The sequence below is a fragment of the Parus major genome, chromosome 1A (genome assembly GCF_001522545.3).
Source record: "Parus major isolate Abel chromosome 1A, Parus_major1.1, whole genome shotgun sequence".
NCBI lineage: Eukaryota > Metazoa > Chordata > Aves > Passeriformes > Paridae > Parus > Parus major.
The window spans coordinates 41081936-41103657 of NC_031773.1; the positions used below are offsets into that span (position 1 = coordinate 41081936).

Genomic DNA, 21722 nt, shown 5'->3' on the forward strand with positions numbered 1-21722 from the left:
ATTATCTCAACAATATGGCAATACAGACTATGGATACATGCAAATACCTCTGCCTTTATATAAGCTACTTTAGAACTAAGGTTTCAAACAGGCAAGTCAAAACATTGAGGTAGTTCTCAGAGGTGTTCCAGCTTCCATTGCATGTACTTCCTCATGCATTTCACCTAGAAATTCCCTTTTTTCCTCCAATTTAATTGGAAAGGATGGGGCTAATTAGTAACAGGACAGACCAATATGTAAAGTCAATTGATTAAGCAGAACAAGAAGTGAAAAAATTCAGGAGGCCTTCACCAATTTTATGCTGACTGATTCAGTAGAGTGCTTCAGTGCAGTCTCAAAGCAGGAGGACAGGAAAATCCATACATGAAGTAGATGAGTATTAAGGCTGTGTGGGGAACTACAATGGGTCAAAAGGTACATAAAGGAAAACACAAGACCTCTTGGCAGATATGGAAAAATTCTTTGACAAGGACAGTAGTTTACAGTAAACATATAATGGAATTGGTTAAACTCACTGAAAAATTAATATCACCATAGAGAACTGCAGTGTTACACCTGAAAGCTCATTGCTCAGTTTCAGGCTGTAACTCTCTAATGATGCAAACGCTAAAGTCAGCCCTTCTTGAGCTGTGGGCTGGACTACAAGTCTTTTTGAAATTCTTTACAGCCTGAACCTTTCAACTATTCTACTTGAACCAAAATAAATCCTGAAATATTTGAATTAAACCACTACACACTAGATATTGTGGCCTAAATTTCATACTGAACTTCACTGTTGTTTCAGCCTACTTTCAACAGCAACAATCTGCCAAATATTTTTACAAGGCAGCTGAATATTAGCTGATAGAAAAGTAGGAAGTCAATAAAAACATTATGTATCAGCAAGGCATATGTAAAGTGGAAAATTCTAAGCCTCTGAAAGTACTAGAGATAGTACCGCATTTTCCAGACTTCACTCAACTCACAGTTCTCTTGGTATATTGCTAAATGCTGTATTTAGCCTAGAAAGATCTTTCATAACAGCTGTCCAATATTATGAAGCTGGAATTTTCCCTCCTATAAGCTGGTACTTGAAAGCCTGAATTTATTTAAATTAAGGAACAATAAAAGCCATCCACATGACATAGCCTGAGAGGCTGCCAGCATACCCAGGCACAGCAGCATACTTACATGCATTAGAATTTTGCACTTAAGTAGCCAGCTTTGAGTGGTTCAATTATTTTATCTACTCACAAACTATGCATGTTCCAACTTTTTTTAACATGACATCAACATAAGAAGAGTACTGAGATATTGTACCTGCTTTGCCAATCTGAACTGCAAGCTTTGTGAGCTTGCCTTGGAGAACTGACTTTTCCTTCTTTGGCAAGTTTGCTTTCTTCTTGTCTTTTTCGTCTCCATCTCCACCATCCTCACTCTTCAGCGGTTGCATTTCCATGGCTGCACCATCCTGAGCTTTAGCTAGAAGATCAAAAAAAAAAGTTTAGTCATTGGTGAGTCTCCCAAATCAAGGATACCTAAAAAGCTTAATACCCAGTTCCACTAAATATAATAGCACTGAGCATTATCTTGTATCCAGAGAGGCCATACTACACATGCATGTTTAAAGAAGTGTATTGCGTATGGGTGATGGAATAGCAGGTTCAGTGAAGCATTTTTTTTGGGGCAGATTCACTTATGCCATCTTTACCATGAGCAGTTTGGATCTAAGGACTCAATATGCATTTTTATAGGAAAGTCTGTATTCATCAGCTATGCTCTTAGGAAATAGAGACTTGCAAGACAGAATCAGAGAAGGTGCATTTACCTTTGTTACGGTTTTCAACAGCTCCATCTTGCTTTTTACCTGCCAGAGAGGGAAACAAAGTTGTGTTTTAAGCTGAGTGTGCAGAATTAATTATTTTATTTATGTTTTTTACATAATAACTACATTACTCTGCTAAAACAAGAAACTGCATTTAAAAAAAGAAAAAAGTAAAACATGTAAGTCAGCTCCCAGAAACAGCTTACGGCACTTTTTGGACTTTTCTCATACAAGACTGCTGCAGTGTTATTGTACCATGGTTAAATTTGCACAAATTACTGATACTGACACTTCTGTCTTGTTAGGAAAGCTTTACAAAAGACTTCCTGACACATTTTTCTAGGAAAGATATTTGTGACAATTAAGCGATTCTGGTGGCCTCTGTCTTGATGTGTTATTCCAATGCTTGTCACCAGTACCTCTGTAAATAAACTGCAGGGTCTCACTTTGAGAATCAGTGCTTTTGTACAACACTGCAGAAGCTACTGTAGTATAAAATATTCATAAATCCACAGCAAAGCTTAGCAGAGGTACAGCACTGGATTACTGGATCTATGCTAACCCTATTTACACAAACATGAGTATAATATGTAGACAACATACCATACATCACTGTGAGAATAGCTCAAGTTCATAATAAAATATCACTCCTACCTGTGTTCAGAAATGGGGCTCAACAAGAGATCATAAAGAAAGACAGTGAAATAATGAAAGAATTTAACAAGTGAAATATTAAAAGTAGTCGAAAGACCAACACGTCACGTGTTTTTTTTGTGGGCTTAGCGAGTGACAAACCATATTTCTTTCTAAGTAGAGAAAGCAAGGATTATAATTACTGTTTGTGATAACTTGAAATGAAAGCACAAAATTGAGGAACTTAAAACAAAACCCAAACATTTTCAATATTACTGGTAGTTCACCAGTTCTTTGGCCTTAGGTTATGAAGACCAAAATTTGCAAGAGTATTCCAGCAGAAGAAAACCAAATTATCAAGCAGCCTGTCTGGCATGACATTTAATACTTCCACTACACCATTACTGTAGACATAGTCTGATTTCTACACATAAGATTTCTCCCAGTGTTCTCACAACAGCTGAACAGGAAACAGGAAAGAAAAAAAAAGAAAAAAAAACCCAAATAAACAACAAAAAAGAGCACATGTTCACTTTCTCTGGAAGATGCCACCTCAGTTTTCTTAAGAGCTCATCATTGTTTCCTAATTTTGTATTTGTTTTCCCCTTGTTCCCCTCTTCCTCTTTCAAGAGCGCAGTTCTACATTTGAGTTACTTGTAACTCCTTGTACATACATTTGCTTTCACTCTGACCCATGCCATACACAGCCAGCTAAATATAGTCCCTTTAATCTCCTTAACATTCACAGAGAAGTTAATTTAGTTTAACCTGAGTTTTATCAAGGAGAATCTCATTAGGCACATAACTTAAGGAAAAGAGGAAGCTGTCTATCTTGGGAGACAAAAAAACCCCACAAGTGTTTGGGTCCTAGGCTACACTATTTGACAAAGAGACTTCTGCTTTTAGAATGATAAACACAGGCAGAATATTAATAAAAGCTATAATCCTCTCTGCATCTCCCGTAGCATCTGGTACTGTTGTTTGTTTCTTTCCCCTTCCTCTGGGAAGGGAAGAGCACAGGATGGCAACTGTTTCACACTAATGACTGCAAGTGTCACAGGGCAGCTTTTACTTTTCCTTATCATGCTTGAGCTTGAAACTAACTTAGAACTTTCAATTTTTCTTGTAACAATTTTTCTAATTGGTAAGGAAATTTACTAGGGTTTTTTTTTTCCAAGTTTCAAGAAGGGTCAGAACTGTAAATTACTTGTGGGTTAGGACAAGATCAAAAAAACTTCAATTCCATCTCCTGCACAGAGAACGCATTTTAGCAATTGCCTATTGAGTTTGAAGGTATCTGAGAATCTCAAACACATTTCTGTGTGAATTTTCCATCATTGTCTTGTACCCCTCTGATAAAAAATAGTATACTTTGGTTTATAATTTAATTTTTGGTTCTAGTGCTGAGAAGCCCCAGACTTAGTCTGATCCAGAAGACTTCATAATGGTTTCATGAAAAATTTTCACCATGAAGCTCAGTCCTGAACATGCCTTGTGAGCAGTACTATCAAAACATTACTGCTTAACATTTCTATGCCTTGATTCTCAGGATAAAGGCTAAGGTTAGATAAGTGACCCTATAATAAGGAAGACAGCTCATTTCATTCTTCACAGAAGGGCTCCAAAATATGCTGTTGCAAGCCCCTCATCCTTCCAAAAACTAAATTTACAGGAATTACAGGAAAAGTGTCATGAGGAATTTGTCTTGTGTATATCTCTGAGCATTCAAAATTTGAGCTCTGAAGAAAAGGAGTGGCAGAAATGCCAAAATTCCACAGAAAATATCTGCTCATTTTTTATCAAGGTCAGTCATACATGATTAGATTATCCACAGTATCAAAGACCTAAGCTTCTCCCTTTCCAGTGTTATAGAAGAACTCCCTATAAGGGGCATTTTCTACTTCTCAAGTGCAAAACTAGATGCTTATAAGGTTGAACCCATAATAACTTGTTTTCCATAAACAAGTATTTGCTATTAGACATCAATGCACCTTGAAGTTACACAAGATGGGAGTTTAACTATTTATACATGGTATGTACGGCTGGTTAGGATTTGCAAACTTTCCATACTCTGACTGATCAATGAGATCTGAAGTTTAACTAAATTCCATGTGACAAGAGTTATTTGAAATGGTGTACTCTCAGGTCACTGGACCTAAGTTGTTTTTCCTATGAAACCTACAGAAGGCATGAGTTTTTAAAAAGGCTGTCTGGCTTTAGATGACTGGAACATGTTTCTATCCAGTAATATTCAAAAGTTCATCACCAGCCCCGCTCCCATCCCCCTGCCAAAGTATTTAAGATTAATATGCCTACTTTTCTTTTCCTTCTTTTCTTTTTCCTTCTCCTTCTCCTCTTCATCTCCTCCAGCCCCAAGTAAGGTAAAGATGATTCCAGTCTGAGAGTTCACACCCACAGCAGTAACTACCATTCTTCCAGAACCTTCCATCACATGTGTACCTGAAAGATTGAATTGGGTTTTTCACTGAGACATGAGCAGATATGTGGCAGAGCACACAAGTACTTTGAGGAAATAATCTTTTAAACTTGACTTCGATAAAACTGTGACCTGTATATATGTACCACTGTGCTCCCCTAAAGCTTTAGCTGCCAAAGCAATCTGGAAAGTAAACCCATAAGCAACTACACAAAATATTTGTCAGTTTTATAGGTCTGATCACTCCAAGAAAGTTTTGTACTTCATGGTCTGGTTTGGGATAGTTCTAGGAGTCAACCCAGATAAAAAACCAATTTGCTAGTTTAACCTCAAAATTTTAAGTAACCAGCTTACCATAGAAGCAAACTACTTTATCCAAAAATTGTCAAATGCTACACACCTGACAGCAGCATAGGATCTCTGTCCAGAGATTTCTTAACATGATCAGATTCCCCAGTCAGCGAGCTTTCATCAATTTTGAGATCATTTCCTTGAATGAGTACACCATCAGCCGGTAAAAGGTCACCTACGAGAGATCACTGGGTTTGTTGACTGCAGTTCCTTTTTTAAAAATAAAAGAAAGTTCAACTTTAAAAACATGTTTACCATATTTCACTTGTGCAATATCTCCAACAATTATGTCAGCTACTGGTATTTGGATGACTTGGCCACCTCTGATGACTGTGAATTTCTGCTCTTGTTCAATACGGCTCTGCAATCCCCGAAATTGTTTCTCTTTACTCCAGTCATTGAAAGCTGTTACTAATACCACACAAACTACAGATAGGAGGATTGCTGCTCCTTCAATCCAACCTGCTTCAGATTCCTCCTCTTCTTCACCAACATTTACTGATCCACATACTGCAGAAAACAGGTTTTAGATTTAAGAAAGTTCACAAAGATATTTCAACAATGAAAGTTTTGGCAAACAAAAAGCTTATAGTTGCTGAACATTTTCCATGCTAACCTTCTTTGCAATTTTACCTTTATTTCTGTAAGGGTAACACACAAAGAAGCTAAAGAACCTGAAAGCTAGAGCAGCTTGAGGAAGTTAAACCACCCTGCTCACCTGAACACAAGAGAAATTGATACAGAGAAAGTTGTCTGTCCTTATTTTGTTAATTGATGACATAAGAATGCCAGACTGGTAAACAACATTCTGTTTTGTCAACATATCCCACTTTACACTCTCCGTAACAAACCAGATATCACTGCACAAATTCAGTTAAATCAAGTCACAACCCCTTTATTTTCTGTTTAGAAATATAGTTTCATTTCTTAAATTATAAGGTTACCACTGTCATATCACAAAATCAAGGAAAATTTAAGACTTGCTGACTCCTCAAAAAAAGCCCATGACTACAAAATATAAATTGCTTAAATATTTGAGGCAAAGCTAAAAAAAAAAATCCCACTTGCACGGAGACTGGATTTCAAACAAGTCCCTTTTCCTGCTGCTTGCAATTTACCTTTGGTCAGAATAATTCCAGATCATGACCAAGGAAATCTCATGTTGCCCTTTTAAGGCAAGCTAGAGTTCTAGTAATGTGCTCTCAATAAGGAACAATAAGCTGCTTTTCCACTGACTTACTGTCTCTCATCAGATTTACAGTATAGGCATGTTGAACCAGGAAAGTCAGTAGAATGATAAAAGTAGATACCTACTTTTCAAGAAGTTTACTTACATGATTCATTTCCTCCTGGAGGCTGGTAAAAAGAAAGGCCCAAGGATACTACGGCTGCAATTTCTAATATAATTAATGTAACATCCTGTAGTGCTTCCCATACTAATTGAAGAAATGTTTTTGGCTTTTTAGGAGGTATAAAGTTCTTCCCAAAAACTGCTTCTCTCCTTTCTATATCTGCTGGATTTCCACTTAAACCTATTTAACAATAAGATAAAGTTAGTGACACTTGCACACATTTCACCCTCACATCAGAACTGTCTCACTCATGGAATCAAGTCCCACTCCATATTTCAGTAATAATACCAAAAAAGCCACATCTCAAACATAATTACGTAAGTAATACCCTTAAATCAGAGTCACTATAGAAAGCCAGCTATATTTTACAATTCTCACCTTGTCAAAATAAAGCTGATGGTCTACCTGCTTAATATGTCACTTAATATGACATAGGAACAGAGTAATAATAACACACATACCTTTGTTCAAAGTAAACAAGTTTGCAAGACAAGATCATTAGTAGAGTTACTACTATTGAGACTGAGTAGCACCATAAAGCTTTAGCAAGACCACAGCCCGTGAAGGCAGCTCTGGTTCCCAGTGTAGGGATTCTGTATTCAGAGACAACATCCTAGGATCCTAAAAGTAATGTAACATTTATAATGAGATGTTTATTATACTTAAAAATGTAACTATTATAATAATTGTATTTCAATATTAATTATTATATAAAATACTATTAAAAGTAGTTGAAGCTCTGCAGGCATCATATGGAAAGATTTATGATGCTGCATCCACCTGGAGTGGTGGTAGTTATTTGCTCTTCTGAAGCTTCACTTTCCATCTCCTCTCACACAGAGAGCCCATGTTTAGCACTGTGCCAGGTCTGTCACCTCAGTTTTGTACCCATCCTCTTTCTTACATGGCATATTTGAGTCCTTCTGTCTCAATTCTTGTACCATCCTTAAGGGACACTAGCAGACAAGAGTGAGGGGCCTACACAAAAGGCTATAGCATGTTTCAAGAGCTTGCCAAGATCTTAAAAATAAAGAAACACCAAGTGTTTTCAGTGCAAGGTCATGCACTCAAGGTCTTCTGTGAGCACACCTCCTGGCTACTCCTCTAGAAGTTTCCAGCTGACTAACCCACCATTCAGAATTTAACTACTAACTCATTTTTCCAATCAAAATTGCCACATTCAAGGCATGTTCAAAGCAAAGGTCTGGATATTTCAATCACACTGACCCCAAGGTTATGATCAGCACCAGCTTAAAGGCAACTATTTTCTTACTAGCAATTTTTTTAGTAGCTAACCCATCTGATTAGTGATAAAGGCACTGCAAACATACGAAGTAATTAAGAAGAGCAGCCACTGCAGCTGGCTTTCATAATAAGGGGGGTTATTAAACACCTCTAACAGACATTTCCTGGAATCATCACATATTTCAGGACACTTTGAAAAGGCTACTGAACTGCAAAACTCAATTTTAAATGCTAACAACTTAACTGAAAACTATGTGCAGATCTTTTCAAAAGTGAAATGAATTAAACATAATCTGAGTATATGATAAATTACATTTATTCTAACAGTCTTCAATTCACCTTGAATTCATGACTTTGAAGGTTTAATACAAAGAAGCAATTCTACTCATTAGCCATAACCTTACACTTCTTGCAGTTCAAGCTTTAAGGTGCTTACTTTCACTCTCAACACAAAGAGCACGGCAAGTCTATTTTCAAAATCAAGCTATACATTACAGAATCTACAGAAACTCAGGACAATGTGGACATTCCAAATGGCTGGGCCATATTGCTATTTTGCAAAAGATACTACTTCTCTATTCCTTTGACATGGCAGAGTCTGGAAATTTATTTACGTAATGTTAGCAACATCACTCTCTTTCTCCTTTTGCAGGGTACCACAGTGCAGAACATCAGAAGTGTACAGCAAAGTTCTTTGAAGATTGAAAAGTGTTTCCAAATGAGGCTATATAAAGTCAAGCTACTAGCAGAACCACTTAGTGAAGATTAGTAAATAAGCCTAGCACAGTCAAAAACCATTTGTATTTTTAGCGTACACTATAATACACCATGCACTATTACTGAACTTGCTTCATTTACCACACAGCTGGCAATTTCACAGTTCACAATCTACAGTCCTGAGATCGAAACTGCTGCCATTACATTCTTCATTAGGTGCCTTAACTAGGGTAATTTATGCTATTTGGGGTTAAGTTTGAAGAATAATACCCAAGGGACCATACCAATGCTTCATATCCAAATTTTATTAGAAATATCTTTATCTGTCCAGAATACGACAGACTTTTGCTACTAAACATGTGTCAAACATTAATTTTGCACATTTGTATACTTGCAAGCAGTAAAGTCTGCTCAGTGTGTTTTTTTTTAAGTAATACTGGTAAAGCTCTGCTCCCATTTCTCCTTTAAATCAGCTAAGTTTGATTGAAATTTTCACTGAAAACAGACGTTGCCTTACATTGTCAACAACTTCACAGCAAGAAATGGAATAAGCTGAACTCATCCACTGTGTACCATGTCAGAACCACCTGTACTTTTCCTGTGAAGCCACTAGTAATTACATAGTGGTAAGAGTCGCATGTCATAAAGAAAGCATCTGATTGGTAAAAACTGTCACAGGGCCTGGCAGATATACATACAAGGTTTTAGAGAGCTACTATTAGCCTAGCACATAACAGTTTTCTGCAAGATCTGCCCTAGACTTTTTTCCATTAGTCTCCCTTTCTATACTTACAGTTCGAATTTGACAAAAGTGGAGACCTTTACAAGAGCTCTCTGGTACTACCTTCCAAAAGTTTATAGCAGGTTATCTGACAGAGAGGTTGATTCTCTTAAAATTTCGTGTTGTGGTTTAGAGTCAAAATGACACCTCTGTTGGGCACTGTTCTAACTCAATTAACCTCTTCTGAGCCTGTTAACATGCTCAACTGTTGAGTCTTTGGTGTGTTTATGAGCTTCTCTAGAGCACTTGAAAAAGGATGGTGCCCTTTTATTAAGTCAATGACTGTATGTAACCGATTGCAGTGTACATGTAAATGTCAAATCCTTTTGAAAGTGAAAGGCCTTGATCACACAGCCCTCAGTACAGCACAACCAATCTGAAGAAAGGGCATCCAGCCCTTGAGTTTTAGTACGCTGACACTCATCGCTCCCGTGTGTTAACCTGCATGTTTGTTACATTTAGAGACAAAGTGAATCCTGCAGTATATGAGCTGTTTGGTGCCTAGTGCCCCATGGCTATGTAAAATCATATGCCCACCTAGCTTGCGGTAATAATGGGCCTTTAGCCTTGCAGATCATTGTACAACAGAATATAACTCTTGGTTCAACTCCCAGTTGTAGAAAACTACATCCCCTTTCACTGAGAAGGGAAACTGCCTTTCAATGCTATACAACAGGTCAACGAGAGCCTATTGCTCCTTGAGAGGTGTTACACAGCTTATACACTACAGTGCTTCACACACATGCACTGTACTTTACAACTGCCAAGGAACAGAAGTTTGTACTCCTCATGTTTTACAAACTTCTTCATCCTGAAATTGGTCTACTCCCATTCACTGGTAGTTCAGCTGGCTGCTTTCAGTTTGGTAAGAGGAACCCAGTTCATGTACTGATAATTTCAGGAGTCTGGAAGTCAGGAGTCTGGCTTCAAAAGCAGATCAAGCTAAAACATGCTAAATGCAGATGTACCCAGAGGTACCTTACGGCATTAGTAGGCTGCTCTTGGTCCAAGAAGACAAATCTTTCCATAGCATTTCTGAAGAACAGAAAGCAACGGCTTCCCAGGATTAAGACAGCAGGCACTTTACTGCCACCAACATGACACCACATTGGTTAAAATCTATGTGAGTCCTTAAATGCAGAGACACTACAATTTGCCAAAATCTTGATTTTGGTAATTCTCAATTGCTCTCAACAGCAGGACTTTGTAATAAATTTCAGTTAATGTTTTTACATATTTTTTATTTAAGTACAGTTTACTGCAAGGACTACTGCATGTATATTCACAAATATCCTTAATAGTTTTCATTTACATTGGAAGAAAGCAATAAGAAAAAGCCAGGTCTTAAGAAGAACTTCTGGAAGGTTCTCAAGAAGGAGACCAAATAAATTTATTTTCTTATTTCTTTATATTTGTGCAGTCTATCCTGGAGTAATAACTCTAAATATCAAAAGCATCATGTAGCCACACTTTACAGAATGCCACTAAGTCCAGCATGGTAAAGACTCCATAATTGATGCTTATTTCTAGGGAATAAGTTTGTGTAATCACTTTGCAAACCTTGCACTACGATTACAGGTTAATGCTTCAAGTTATAGTGACAGTTATTTTGCATAGCTCAAAATCTACAGAAATACTGCAGATTTAGAAACTAGATCCTGCTACTAAGAATTCAACATAGCAAACAGAAAACATGTAATCAGTTTTAAAAATTGTTGCATTAGCAAATCCAAGAACTAGGTAGCCACACAGAAGCATTAATAAGCCCTGCATTAGATTATTAAAACATTAAGCTCTACAACAGCATGATCTGAATTGTGAACTATAGGTCATATGAACTGTTCAGAAAACTGATGCTTTCACAGTGAGTTGAACACTGCTGTTTGATATGTGGATGTTTACATCAGTGGACTTTGTTCCAACTCCATTAATACAACATCTCACATGCAGTTAGACCAACTGAAAAAAAAAATCTTGCTTACTTACTACCATGGAATACTTCTGTCTTAAAGGAACAAGAAACAGTATTTTGTAATGGTAACTAAAATGATTTTACAAACTTTGTTCTATTAAAAAAAAAACAAAAAACAACAGTTTACTGACTAAGGGGCTTTTCCTAAATAAGTTTTAAAATGTACTTACCTTCATTTGGTGAAGTTTTCAACTTTGTACAGATGCCATGTACATCACCATAGCATTCCTGTATTTTATGCAGTGCATCTGCAGCTCGAAGTTCCATAAGAGAACGGAGCTCTGCAAGAGTAACTCCAAAATCTCCATGATTAGCTTCTTTTACAGCATTTTTTACGCTGCTATATGCAACCGAGTTGTTTGCCATGTCACCCATGATGCATGCAGTCTTTAGCGCAGACAGTTTCCAGTAAGGAACGAAATTTCAACTTAAAATATTTCCAAAAGGAAAATAAATCCTTTGGGTATGAAGACAGTCAGGAGAGCAGACACATCACCCAAGAAAGAGAGCCCGTCTGGAGAGATATCTTTGAGGTTGTCCCATGGCGCGTTCTGTTCTCCAAAGCCAAAAGGCATGTACAGTCTAGGGAGAGAATAAACGCACATTCAGTTACAGAACAGCTATGCTGAAATGCACTGTAAAACAACCCTTACTATTTTACTGAGGTTACAGAACAAATTCCTCTTTAATTTCCTATAACATTTTTAGTTTGCGTTCCACGGGCGAGAGTGACAAGGAAGAAAATGGATGTTTCCCATCCCAAAACAGCCTTGCAGTATTGGATTTCCTTAAGTCATTAACTTTGTAACAACTGTTGCCTTTAACACTGGCATTTTCCTTCATATGTCCATATGGTTCATCATCGAGCAGCAACCTTTAAAAATACCTAAAATTAAATCTGTTTCCAGGGAAATGGGGCTTGTGGCATCCACAAGTGATGTCACATGGGGAAAGAACATGCTCAGGTTAAAAATCTCCACTTTCCAATGACACTCTCACCTCAGAGTTTGGGAAGAGCAAGCTATTTTGTGTTCCCATTAATTCATTTGTGCAAACCTCAAGAAAAACAACTTCAACACTAAGCTAGCCCATGCATGAAGTACTTTTGTATTCTAAGTAGGATTATATCTTCAGGCAGACCTGGATAAATTCAGGCAGCTCTTAATAAATTTTTCATATCCATACAGTTTTAGCTCTGCTCCAGCCCACTTCATCACAACTCAAGCCTCACACAGTATCTCCATTTAACTCTTTGAAGACAGGGAAAAATTGCACAATAACACCTGTCCAGAGGAGGGATGAGGAGACTGAGAGCAGTTCTTCCATCTGATAATCAATGCATTGTAGCTGAGAAATTATCATCTAGCCACAGGTGTCTGAACTTGCACAGGCATTCTATACATAATCCCTGCTCAGCTGACACATCTTGCATGTAGACATGTAGCTACACAACACTGCAGTGCACACACAAACTCCTCATGCCAGTGTGAAGATTTGTTGTATGCCAAAACCAGACATCTGATCATGTAAGTCAGCATTATTGGCATAATGGAGTGCAATGAGCATGTGTAAGGATATATTCCCCCACAGGAATATAGGTCCTAGGTTCAGATGAACAATAACTTGGACACTTCCAGGTCAACGAGACCCTCAGGTGTCATATGCCTAGCAAAGGCAAAAATACAAAGGCAAAGAATCAGCAAACAAAACATTTTTAGCTATTTCCCTGCCAGGTTAGTGGACTGTTTGGCTGAAGTGCCAAGTCTATGTTGAAGTAAAGGTATAAGCACCCAATTACCAGAAATTTAAGGTCTTGGTTCCAGGAAAGACTCAGATTTCTGCTCTGGTAATAATCAGTTGCAGCTATTCTAAATCTACCATTTAAAGCAGCGTGCCACAATACTTCATTTGCTCTGAGAACAACCACTGACACTGCAAACCCCTGAACTGATGTCACCTGACCACAAGTGACGGGCCCATCTCTGGCAGAGCTACAACTTCTACAACTGCAACTGCTCCTCTCTTCCTGTCACAGGAGATTCTGAGAAAACCACTGTCCTTGGCTGTTTTCCAGAGAGTGACAAAAAGCATAAAGCAATCAATAATCACATTCACAAAACTTCCAACATTCCAACATCAGAAAAGTTCTTAATTTAAAAATTAATTTCAGATCTTTATTGTTTTCTCTGTTATTTGCAAGAAAATGTTGCAACAGTTGAAGAGTTCATGATGATGCTGTTAGCCTGCATACTAGGTTTGCAGTTTTAATTAGGACTCTAATGAGTTCTGTTAGAGTATCCTGCCAGTGAAGAATTTCATGCAAACCACGAATGAAAGAGTTTTCTTTAAAGACATGCCACATTCTTATCTAATGCCCAAAAGCTGGATGTTGCTGTCCAGCTGGGAGCCTAGGAGGATTTATCAGCTGGCATCTGATCATAAGCTATGACAGTGTAACAAGAAGCAGATCAGGCAAATGAGTTTGTATAGCTATGGAGAAGATGCTGCAGCTGCTAATTAGGCAAAAATAGACCAAGCAGAAGGCCCCACAACCAATTGCATCAAACTTGATTCAATTTTAATTAAGAAAAGCTCTGTTCAAGCCTCTAGCAGGAGCCCAGTACTTGATACCCAAATACACCCAAATCCAGGAGAAAAGGATAGGAAAAGCTACAGGTCTAGTCACTGTTCACTTGTCATCAAAAAGTTTTAAGACTTTCTCTCTCCATATATACGCATAGAGTGGGCAAAGTGTGCTTCCATATGCAACTAAACCTAAGAGTAATAACTGCTTAGTCATAATTCAGTGTGCTTTGCACTCCAGTTCTAGCCTCTCCATGCATCTATATCAATTCTTACTAATAAGTAATAATCCAGATTTGTCATTAATAAGTTTATACTGAAGGGAGTCCTCATGTGCTCTAAGTGCCATCTAACATACCAATGGGCCCTTAGGGTTCACAGGCAAATTCAATAAGTGTGCATTAACTACAAAAACAGTGCAGTTCTACAGATCAGCTCTAGTAGTGATACAAGTAATTATTTAGTACATCCATGTTAGCAAAGTACTGTGGAAAATTGAAAAGAACAGTGTGAAGACTTCAAATTCTGAATACTGAGCAAGTGCAAGATGAAGATCATAAAAACTTATGAAAAAAACTTATAAACATTATCAATTTTTGCACAAAATCAGACCAGGATCTGCTTCAGTAGTCCATTTTTACCAGACATGTCAACAGAGAGCACAACATACCTGTCATACAGGTACAGGGTGGACTTGCTACTCACCTCAAACTTCCAATCTGTTAATATCTCAAGTTTTAAATTCAAGAAACAGTTATCAAACTAAAACTCATTTGTATACCACTGCTGAAGTTCCAGCCTATTTAAAGTTTCATTCAGTTGAAGTTTTGTCTTAAGTATCCAGCTTAAACAAGCTGCATACAAAAAATAAAGATGTCTATCTTTTATCAGACACATCAACTTTTGCATAATCCTTTATCTGACACTTTGTTTATCCCTTTATATGACTGAGACATGGAATAACTTTAAAATCTATTCTCTATCACACTCAAGTGACTAAAAAGCTTGAACTGCAGAGGCACATTTCAGTAGCAGCACATACTCTCATAGGCAGTATTATTGAGATACTTATATAAATCCCTCTGAGAAGACCTTGCTGCTCTTTTGCTGTAGCAACTTTACTGACACATCATATCATTGTAGCTGCTTATGAGGAGCAACTTCCTCACCCAAATCAAATTACTATTTATTGCTAAGGGACTGTGTTTTGCGATCAAAGACACTAATTCAAACCCATAACCCATTAAACAAAGGTTAGACATCTTTACCAGTGTTGGAAGTTCAACAACATCACAAGTTTCTGTAGCTGGACTGGAGAAAGGAAAAGCTCTAAACAGGAGTCTACGTGTAGCGATGCTTACCAAAGTACAGAGACTATAGATTACTTGTCTGTTTAGTGCCACCAGAACATCCTGTGCTGACCAAATTAGAAGCTGCAACATGTTTTGTGAAGTGTTTCTGTGGTGGCACAATTACTATTGCCCGGATGCACTGGACCTAGCATACCATAGACCCCTATCCAAATTATTCCTATGATTATATTTACATTTAATACTTGCTTCACTAACCTACAAGGAAATAGTTTTCTTAATCAATGTTGAAACACTTAAGCACACTTACACCTCAAGAGTCAAAGCTTCAGCAATTATAAATCTTGTGTTTTTCAATTTAATTTGTACATCTGCTTGAACAGTATGCATTGAGATATTGAGCATTAGCTGGTAGCATTTGACCTTCAGCAACACACTAAAACTGGGTCCTGTAATATAGGAAAGGGCTTGCAAAGTGATTATCTCAGGAAAGCCTTTGTTTAATCTAATTAGTTCAATGAATGCCAGACAGATCTGCATACCAAGAAGTTGTTGTGATAAAAACTGTCCCCATATGTTTCAGCTGTCATGCCTTTTAACCTGTTCACAGCTTCGAAGATACTGAAAAAACATAATATGCTTTTGCATACTTTGGCTGTGACCCACAGCTTCAAGCCATCACACAACATTGCAGGGGTGGGGGGAAGAAAGAAGGGAAGATGTCTGCAGTATCATTTATAATGGAACATTATTACAATGAAAAGTAACTGTGACTGAGAAAGTAACCTGGAAATCACACTGAAATTGACTGAGGTCTTGTGCTCTGAAGGGTCAAACTTCTTACTGTAAGAGACAGATCCTCCCACCTACTTGACAGGCTACAGAAACTCCCCAGCTGTTTCACAAGGAATATGAATGAATGCTAATGAAGCAAAACGTTAGTACAGAACAGTATGCATTTACAAGTCACTACTCTGGTAAGTTAAAATGTGCCTAACTGAAGGAATAGGAGTTAAATAATTTCAGTGTTATGCTGTTGTTTTAGATCAAACATCTCAGCCTGGTTTATGAAGAGACAAGTACAAGTAGACTGAAGAACTAAGAGGCAAAGGGCACAAACAAAGTTTTTTAGCATATCATCTTCAGCCTTAAATATGCCCAACAGTGCTGTAATGACAAGTTTCGGTTGTTACAGCTTATGTGCTATAAATGGTGAATTCATCAAAGGTCACGACTTTTGCTTAGTTTTCAAAGAGAAATCTGATTTAATTCTGAAGCTTAATCTCCTGGGAGGCAGATGTACTTACCTATCTGAAATAAAAACTGTCCTAGATACTGCATTGGATCTAAACACTGGTATTGTCCCTGCTCATTGCAGGGAGGTTGGACAAGATGACATTTAAAGATCCTTTCAAACCCAAATTATTCTGTGATTTATGGCACTTAATCTAAGGCATTTCTGCTGCCTACTGTGATTGACACTTGCAGAAACTGTTTCATCCTTTGGTGGTTTCCTTCCTTTAACACCTCAGAATTAATTTCTTATTGAAATGATAGCAAACAAATTAGGACTTCAGTAGTCTGAAGTCAGTTTGGTAGTAGTATAAATTAGCAGTGTTCACACACAGGTTCTGCATCATTTTCCTGCTATTTTGGTAGCAGCGAGGAAAAATTGTACAAGTCTTGAAGGTGAGTTATTATGGCACGAAGGACATAAGCTTCTCTTACAAAGCAGCTTGGTTTACAGCCTCTGCCAGGAGCCCAGCAAGCAAGCAGACATTTTGTTATGCCATCAGCCATCTGCACAGGCCTGAATTGCCCTGCCTTGTCCAAGCATGGCCTCTCCCCACCCACAAAAAAACTCAGCTCCAGCTGAAGTGACACCTGCATTAAGAAACAAGATTAGAAAGTGCTGTACAGAATAGTCTGAGTAGGAAACTATTTTATCAAGTGTTTAAACTAATCATTAGGTAACCAAATAGAAGTAACAAATGAGATATTACTGATCCAAAAATAGACTTGATACAACAAGAAGGGCTACGACCACAAGAAAAACATATGACCACTTTCAAGGAACATCAGACTTTGAGACATACTGGAAAATCCCAGAGCACAAAACCACTGTGATCATCATTACAGGAAACATCAAGTGTTTCAGGTGTTTGAAATACTAGGCTTTCATAATCACCTATTTCATATTGCATTGCTGGCTTGTCCACAAGATGACAAACACTTAAGACAAAACCAAGCAAAAGTGTCCAAGTTTTCAACCACTTAAAACACTTTTCTGCAGTCCACAGCTCTGAACAACACCCAGGCAGCTTCTCTCTTCTCCACCCACAGGCCCTGAAGCTTCCTTCTCTGTACTTCCTTTTCCTAGGCCCATCTACTTTCTGCTTTGTGATGACACCACAAACTAAAAGCTACATTCAAGAGGACTGTTTGTGATACAAGGTTACTCCAGTTTAAGACTATAATCCCAGTGAAAAAAAAAAAAAGTTTTAACCTCTAGAAGACTCTGTCCCATCCAGAATCGTTTTGAGTGTGTTCTAGTACCTAAAATACATTTACTGTGTGTGTGTCAGCTTCCTCATCTAACTTGAGGTGAGTGAAGGCAGCTGATGGCTGGAGGCAAACCTGCTGGTGTTTGAAATGCAAGAAAAAAATGCTTGCCCAAAGCTCATCAATATTTTCCTTTCCTTCAGATCCACAGAGTCCTAAATAAGATGACTGAGGATTTCAAGTCTCTTAATCCTGCACAGTTTAGGATAATTATTCTGTAAATGAAGTTCTTTTAACAGATCTGTCATATTAATAGCTAAATATATAAGCCTAAAAGTGAGTTTTTTAAAAAAAAAAAAGTAGTAAAGTCATCCATTAACAAGTATTCACATTACTAGGTTGATGAACAACTTGCCACACTTTTCTAATCAACAATTGTCAAAATGATATGGACAAAAATGACAAGATAAAGCTGAACTTTTTCAAAAAAAGATTGGGTGGCAGCATGGCAACCAGCTCACTAAAATGATGAATCTCAAGACTACAACAGTTTACTGGCATTCCCAAAGTGCAAAATGTGCTCTGGTCACAAATCCTGACAGGTGTGTGTTAAATGAGGCATATGACATCACTGTATGCAACTAAGTTTCAAGTAAAGGTAAAGTGAGATGGCTCCAAATTTCATCCAACAGAGATGGAATTGGATTCCTGGATTTCAGTTACTTGTTGTGTTTAAAGCTCAGTGCAATGCATCCAGCTGGTCAGTTCTGACCAGCAGCTGACTTCATCAGTTATTCCTACAGGTATGACTTTTCTTGAGAAATCTTTTCACTTTTTTTTTCCCCCCCAGAATTTATGTTTACCATTTCATCCTGTTTTGAGCACTCCCCATTTTTTTCTTTCAGAAAGCATTCTTTTATGATAATATCCATTTATGCAGAGCAGTAGGCTGCTGACTGTGATCATGCTTCATGACATCAAAGAGATGCAAAAAGCTCTTTAGATTTATGAGCCTTTAGGCAAAAGGCTAAAGTCCATTCTTACCTGATTTTTTTTTTGTATTCAGAAAACCTCAAAAGGAATTTAAAATTAGTCTTAAAACTACTAGGAAATATTTATGCCTATGAGATTAAGCCTAATTACTTCCATAAAGTCACTCTGTATGTAACCAATTCCTTTCTACTAGAGCAGTAAAATTAACTTTACCTAAGTTTTAAGGCTTTTCTTGCTACTTTGGACTAGCTTACTGCTCCACATAAACAGTACCACAAAATAGTCTATACTGTAAATAGGTAATATACAAGTTTTCATATTAATGTGGTAAAAGATCCATTTATGATCCTCAAAATCACCATCCCAACCAAGCAAGGATCTGGAATGTACAAAAAATAAAACAAAAACCTCAGGTCTTGTCACCCAATGACATGCAATGGGCCCACACTATGGCACTAATTAGATAGATGTTTTGTGTTTCTTTGTGAACAAAGTTTAAGAAACTTCCCTCCAAGTCTGTAACAAGCCAGTTTGAGAACTTTCATCTTCAGATTTCTCACAGACCTTCTGGAAATACCAGACCACTGTACACCCTTATCCTCAAACACCCTCAAAAAGCCTTATTTCTTCAGAAACCTACATTTTGAAAGCTATGCTAGCTTCCCCTGAATGTCATTAATTCCTGCCTGCCAGAAATACACCAAATAAACTGGCTAAAAGGGTCATTCTGAGAAAATCCCTTTCAAGAACTGCAATTATGTATGCCATCTTCTCTTCCTAAGGAGAAAGGGTTTTTTAAATTCAAATATCATAGCTAGTCCACATTTGAGCAACACTTCGAGAAATACTTCACAACTTTGCTGTTCCTGCTATTTATGGCAAGAGGTTCAGGGGTCCTTTTTGTTTGTGGAGTTGTTCTGTTTTGGGGTGGTTTTTTTGGGTTTTTTGGGGGTTTTTTTGCTTGTTTTGGTGGGGGTTTTTTATGGGTTTGTGATTTTGTTTTGGTTTTTGTTTGGTAAAGGTTTTTTACCTCAACATTTGAATTTGAGAATCCAGTGTATGGCTTTGCAGAAGCACAAGAGTGAAATCTCTCGCAAAATTCTTTATTATGATTATACTTTTCATCCCTTTAGCACTTTTCAATAAGTTTTGAGAGTTTAGCTCACTAATTCATTCTAGTGGGCCTCCTCTTTCTGGTACAGTGTAAGAAGCATGTTCAGTAGGCTTCACCTCATAGTATTATCTGACATATTTTATGATTTAGTAAGACTACATATTGCTTTGTCCTTCAGGGTCATCTCCAGTTTCAAAACTAGTCTTTCTTCATCATAATACTTTTCCATCTCTCTGAAGTTTGACCCACTTAAAGGCTAAGTTGTCAGGCTTTCTGCACTGTCACACACTTCTAGCTACTCCAAACTTTCTAATTTATGCAGGGTTGGTTGCTGGTCTGGGATTGTTTTACCCACATTGAAGCATTACTGCAATACAGGTATTGGCATCTGTCTGTAGAATGACAGTAAATTAACTGCTCTGTGATCAGTACATACATGACAATCCTATGTCCACCATCCAATATAAGACAACAAATACCTCTCTCAGCAATTTGTTTCTTTAACATAGACAGGGAACATATAAGCAGTGTTAGTAGACAGAAAGCACAAAGCTGAGATTCCCATCACAGCATTTGTAACTCTAACAAAGCAGCAAGTCTGTCACATCCTCAGGTGACCAAAGGTATGGCTGTGCTACAGTGACATGGTGTAACACTCCCACTCACAGAGGTCCTGAAGCAGCTCCCACTATTTGACACTAACAACACTGCAACTTACACCTGCCCCCCTTATCCTTTCAAAGTGGCAAAAGCCATCACCTCTGCCAACTGCTTTAATGGAGCTGCATCCATGAGTGTGGGAGGTCTGCTGTTTGCAGCAGTCACACAGGCAGCCCCGGGCCCAGAAGGCACACTTCTTGTGTGCTTTTCTACTCTTCTTTATAGCACCTCAGCCAATGAGAGAAGATATTTCATTTTGGGTCCTGCTCTAAGTCCATCTCTTGTGGGATATACAGCACTCCAAACAGTTTTGGCACTCCTTCCTTTACCAATGTTTTTTTCTTTTTTTTCACTGCTCTTGCTTTCTCCATATACTTCTATGATCTTTAAAAATAAACAATTTATTTCCTAGCCATCAAATCTGCCCCCCTCCAGGATCCAATAAGCAAGAGATCACCATGCCATGTTCCCAAGCCTCCACCTTCCCACTAGCTGTGATGGTAGCCATCCACTTCATGGTTCCACATCTGTGAGTAGGCTACCTGTAGTCATGTGGTGCAGAAAGCTGTCATCCAAAAAGGATCTCCCCCACCTCAGTGAAAAAATTAAATAGCACCATTTTTACTGTCTGAACAAGTTTTACCACAAGACACCTGGAGGCGCTCATTTATTTGTATGAGCCATACATGCAATGTGGATATGCCAGCTTAAGGGACAAGATACACATTCAGCCAGTGCTAGAAGCATCTTTATCTTGGAACTATATGGCTGCCACCTTTAAGATAACATTAAATCTCCTTTCAAGGAAAGGTTCCTCTTCCCTCTGTTATTTCAAGTTGTAGTGGGTTGAGCAAACCCAAAACACAAGTCAAGCAACGTGCCACTAAACAAATAGCACTACCCATCACTTTTCAGTGAAGGGCAGACACTGTTTGTTTAGACTGAACAGCAAATTCACCTGACTGTCAGACAATGGCTCAAGCAGATTTAGTAAATTTAGTTGATTTCTCGGTTTTGGTAAGCTCTATAAAATTGCTATACAAACTGGCTATGTGTAATTAATAATCACAGCTTCATTTCTGAAGTCTTCAGTTGTGAAGAACTTTATGGTGCATAACTCTTTAGGTTTCTGAGATTACAAAGACATCAGTGCTTGATGAATTCATTAGAAAAAAAAGCAACTCAGGAAAAATGCAAATAAAACCATGTTCCATAATAATATTTATAAGTCCTATGCCACACAGTAAAGGAAGTGCCTTCTCCAGTTT

General features: G+C 37.9%; 1 protein-coding gene across 5 annotated transcripts in view; it reads right to left on the reverse strand.

The window, feature by feature from the left end:
* ATP2B1 (ATPase plasma membrane Ca2+ transporting 1) overlaps nucleotides 1–21722 on the reverse strand; it is a 60438-nt gene that overhangs the window by 23178 nt on the left and 15538 nt on the right. For all 5 annotated transcript variants that reach the window (XM_019006632.1, XM_015627491.1, XM_015627489.2 and 2 more), the window contains exons 2-8: nucleotides 11463–11874; nucleotides 6560–6757; nucleotides 5481–5735; nucleotides 5275–5400; nucleotides 4754–4897; nucleotides 1808–1846; nucleotides 1300–1461 (exon numbers count right to left, since the gene is read on the reverse strand). In XM_019006632.1, coding sequence (XP_018862177.1) covers nucleotides 1300–1461; nucleotides 1808–1846; nucleotides 4754–4897; nucleotides 5275–5400; nucleotides 5481–5735; nucleotides 6560–6757; nucleotides 11463–11667 — 1129 coding nt within the window. In that variant the 5' untranslated portion in view covers nucleotides 11668–11874. The remainder of the gene's footprint in view (nucleotides 1–1299; nucleotides 1462–1807; nucleotides 1847–4753; nucleotides 4898–5274; nucleotides 5401–5480; nucleotides 5736–6559; nucleotides 6758–11462; nucleotides 11875–21722) is intronic.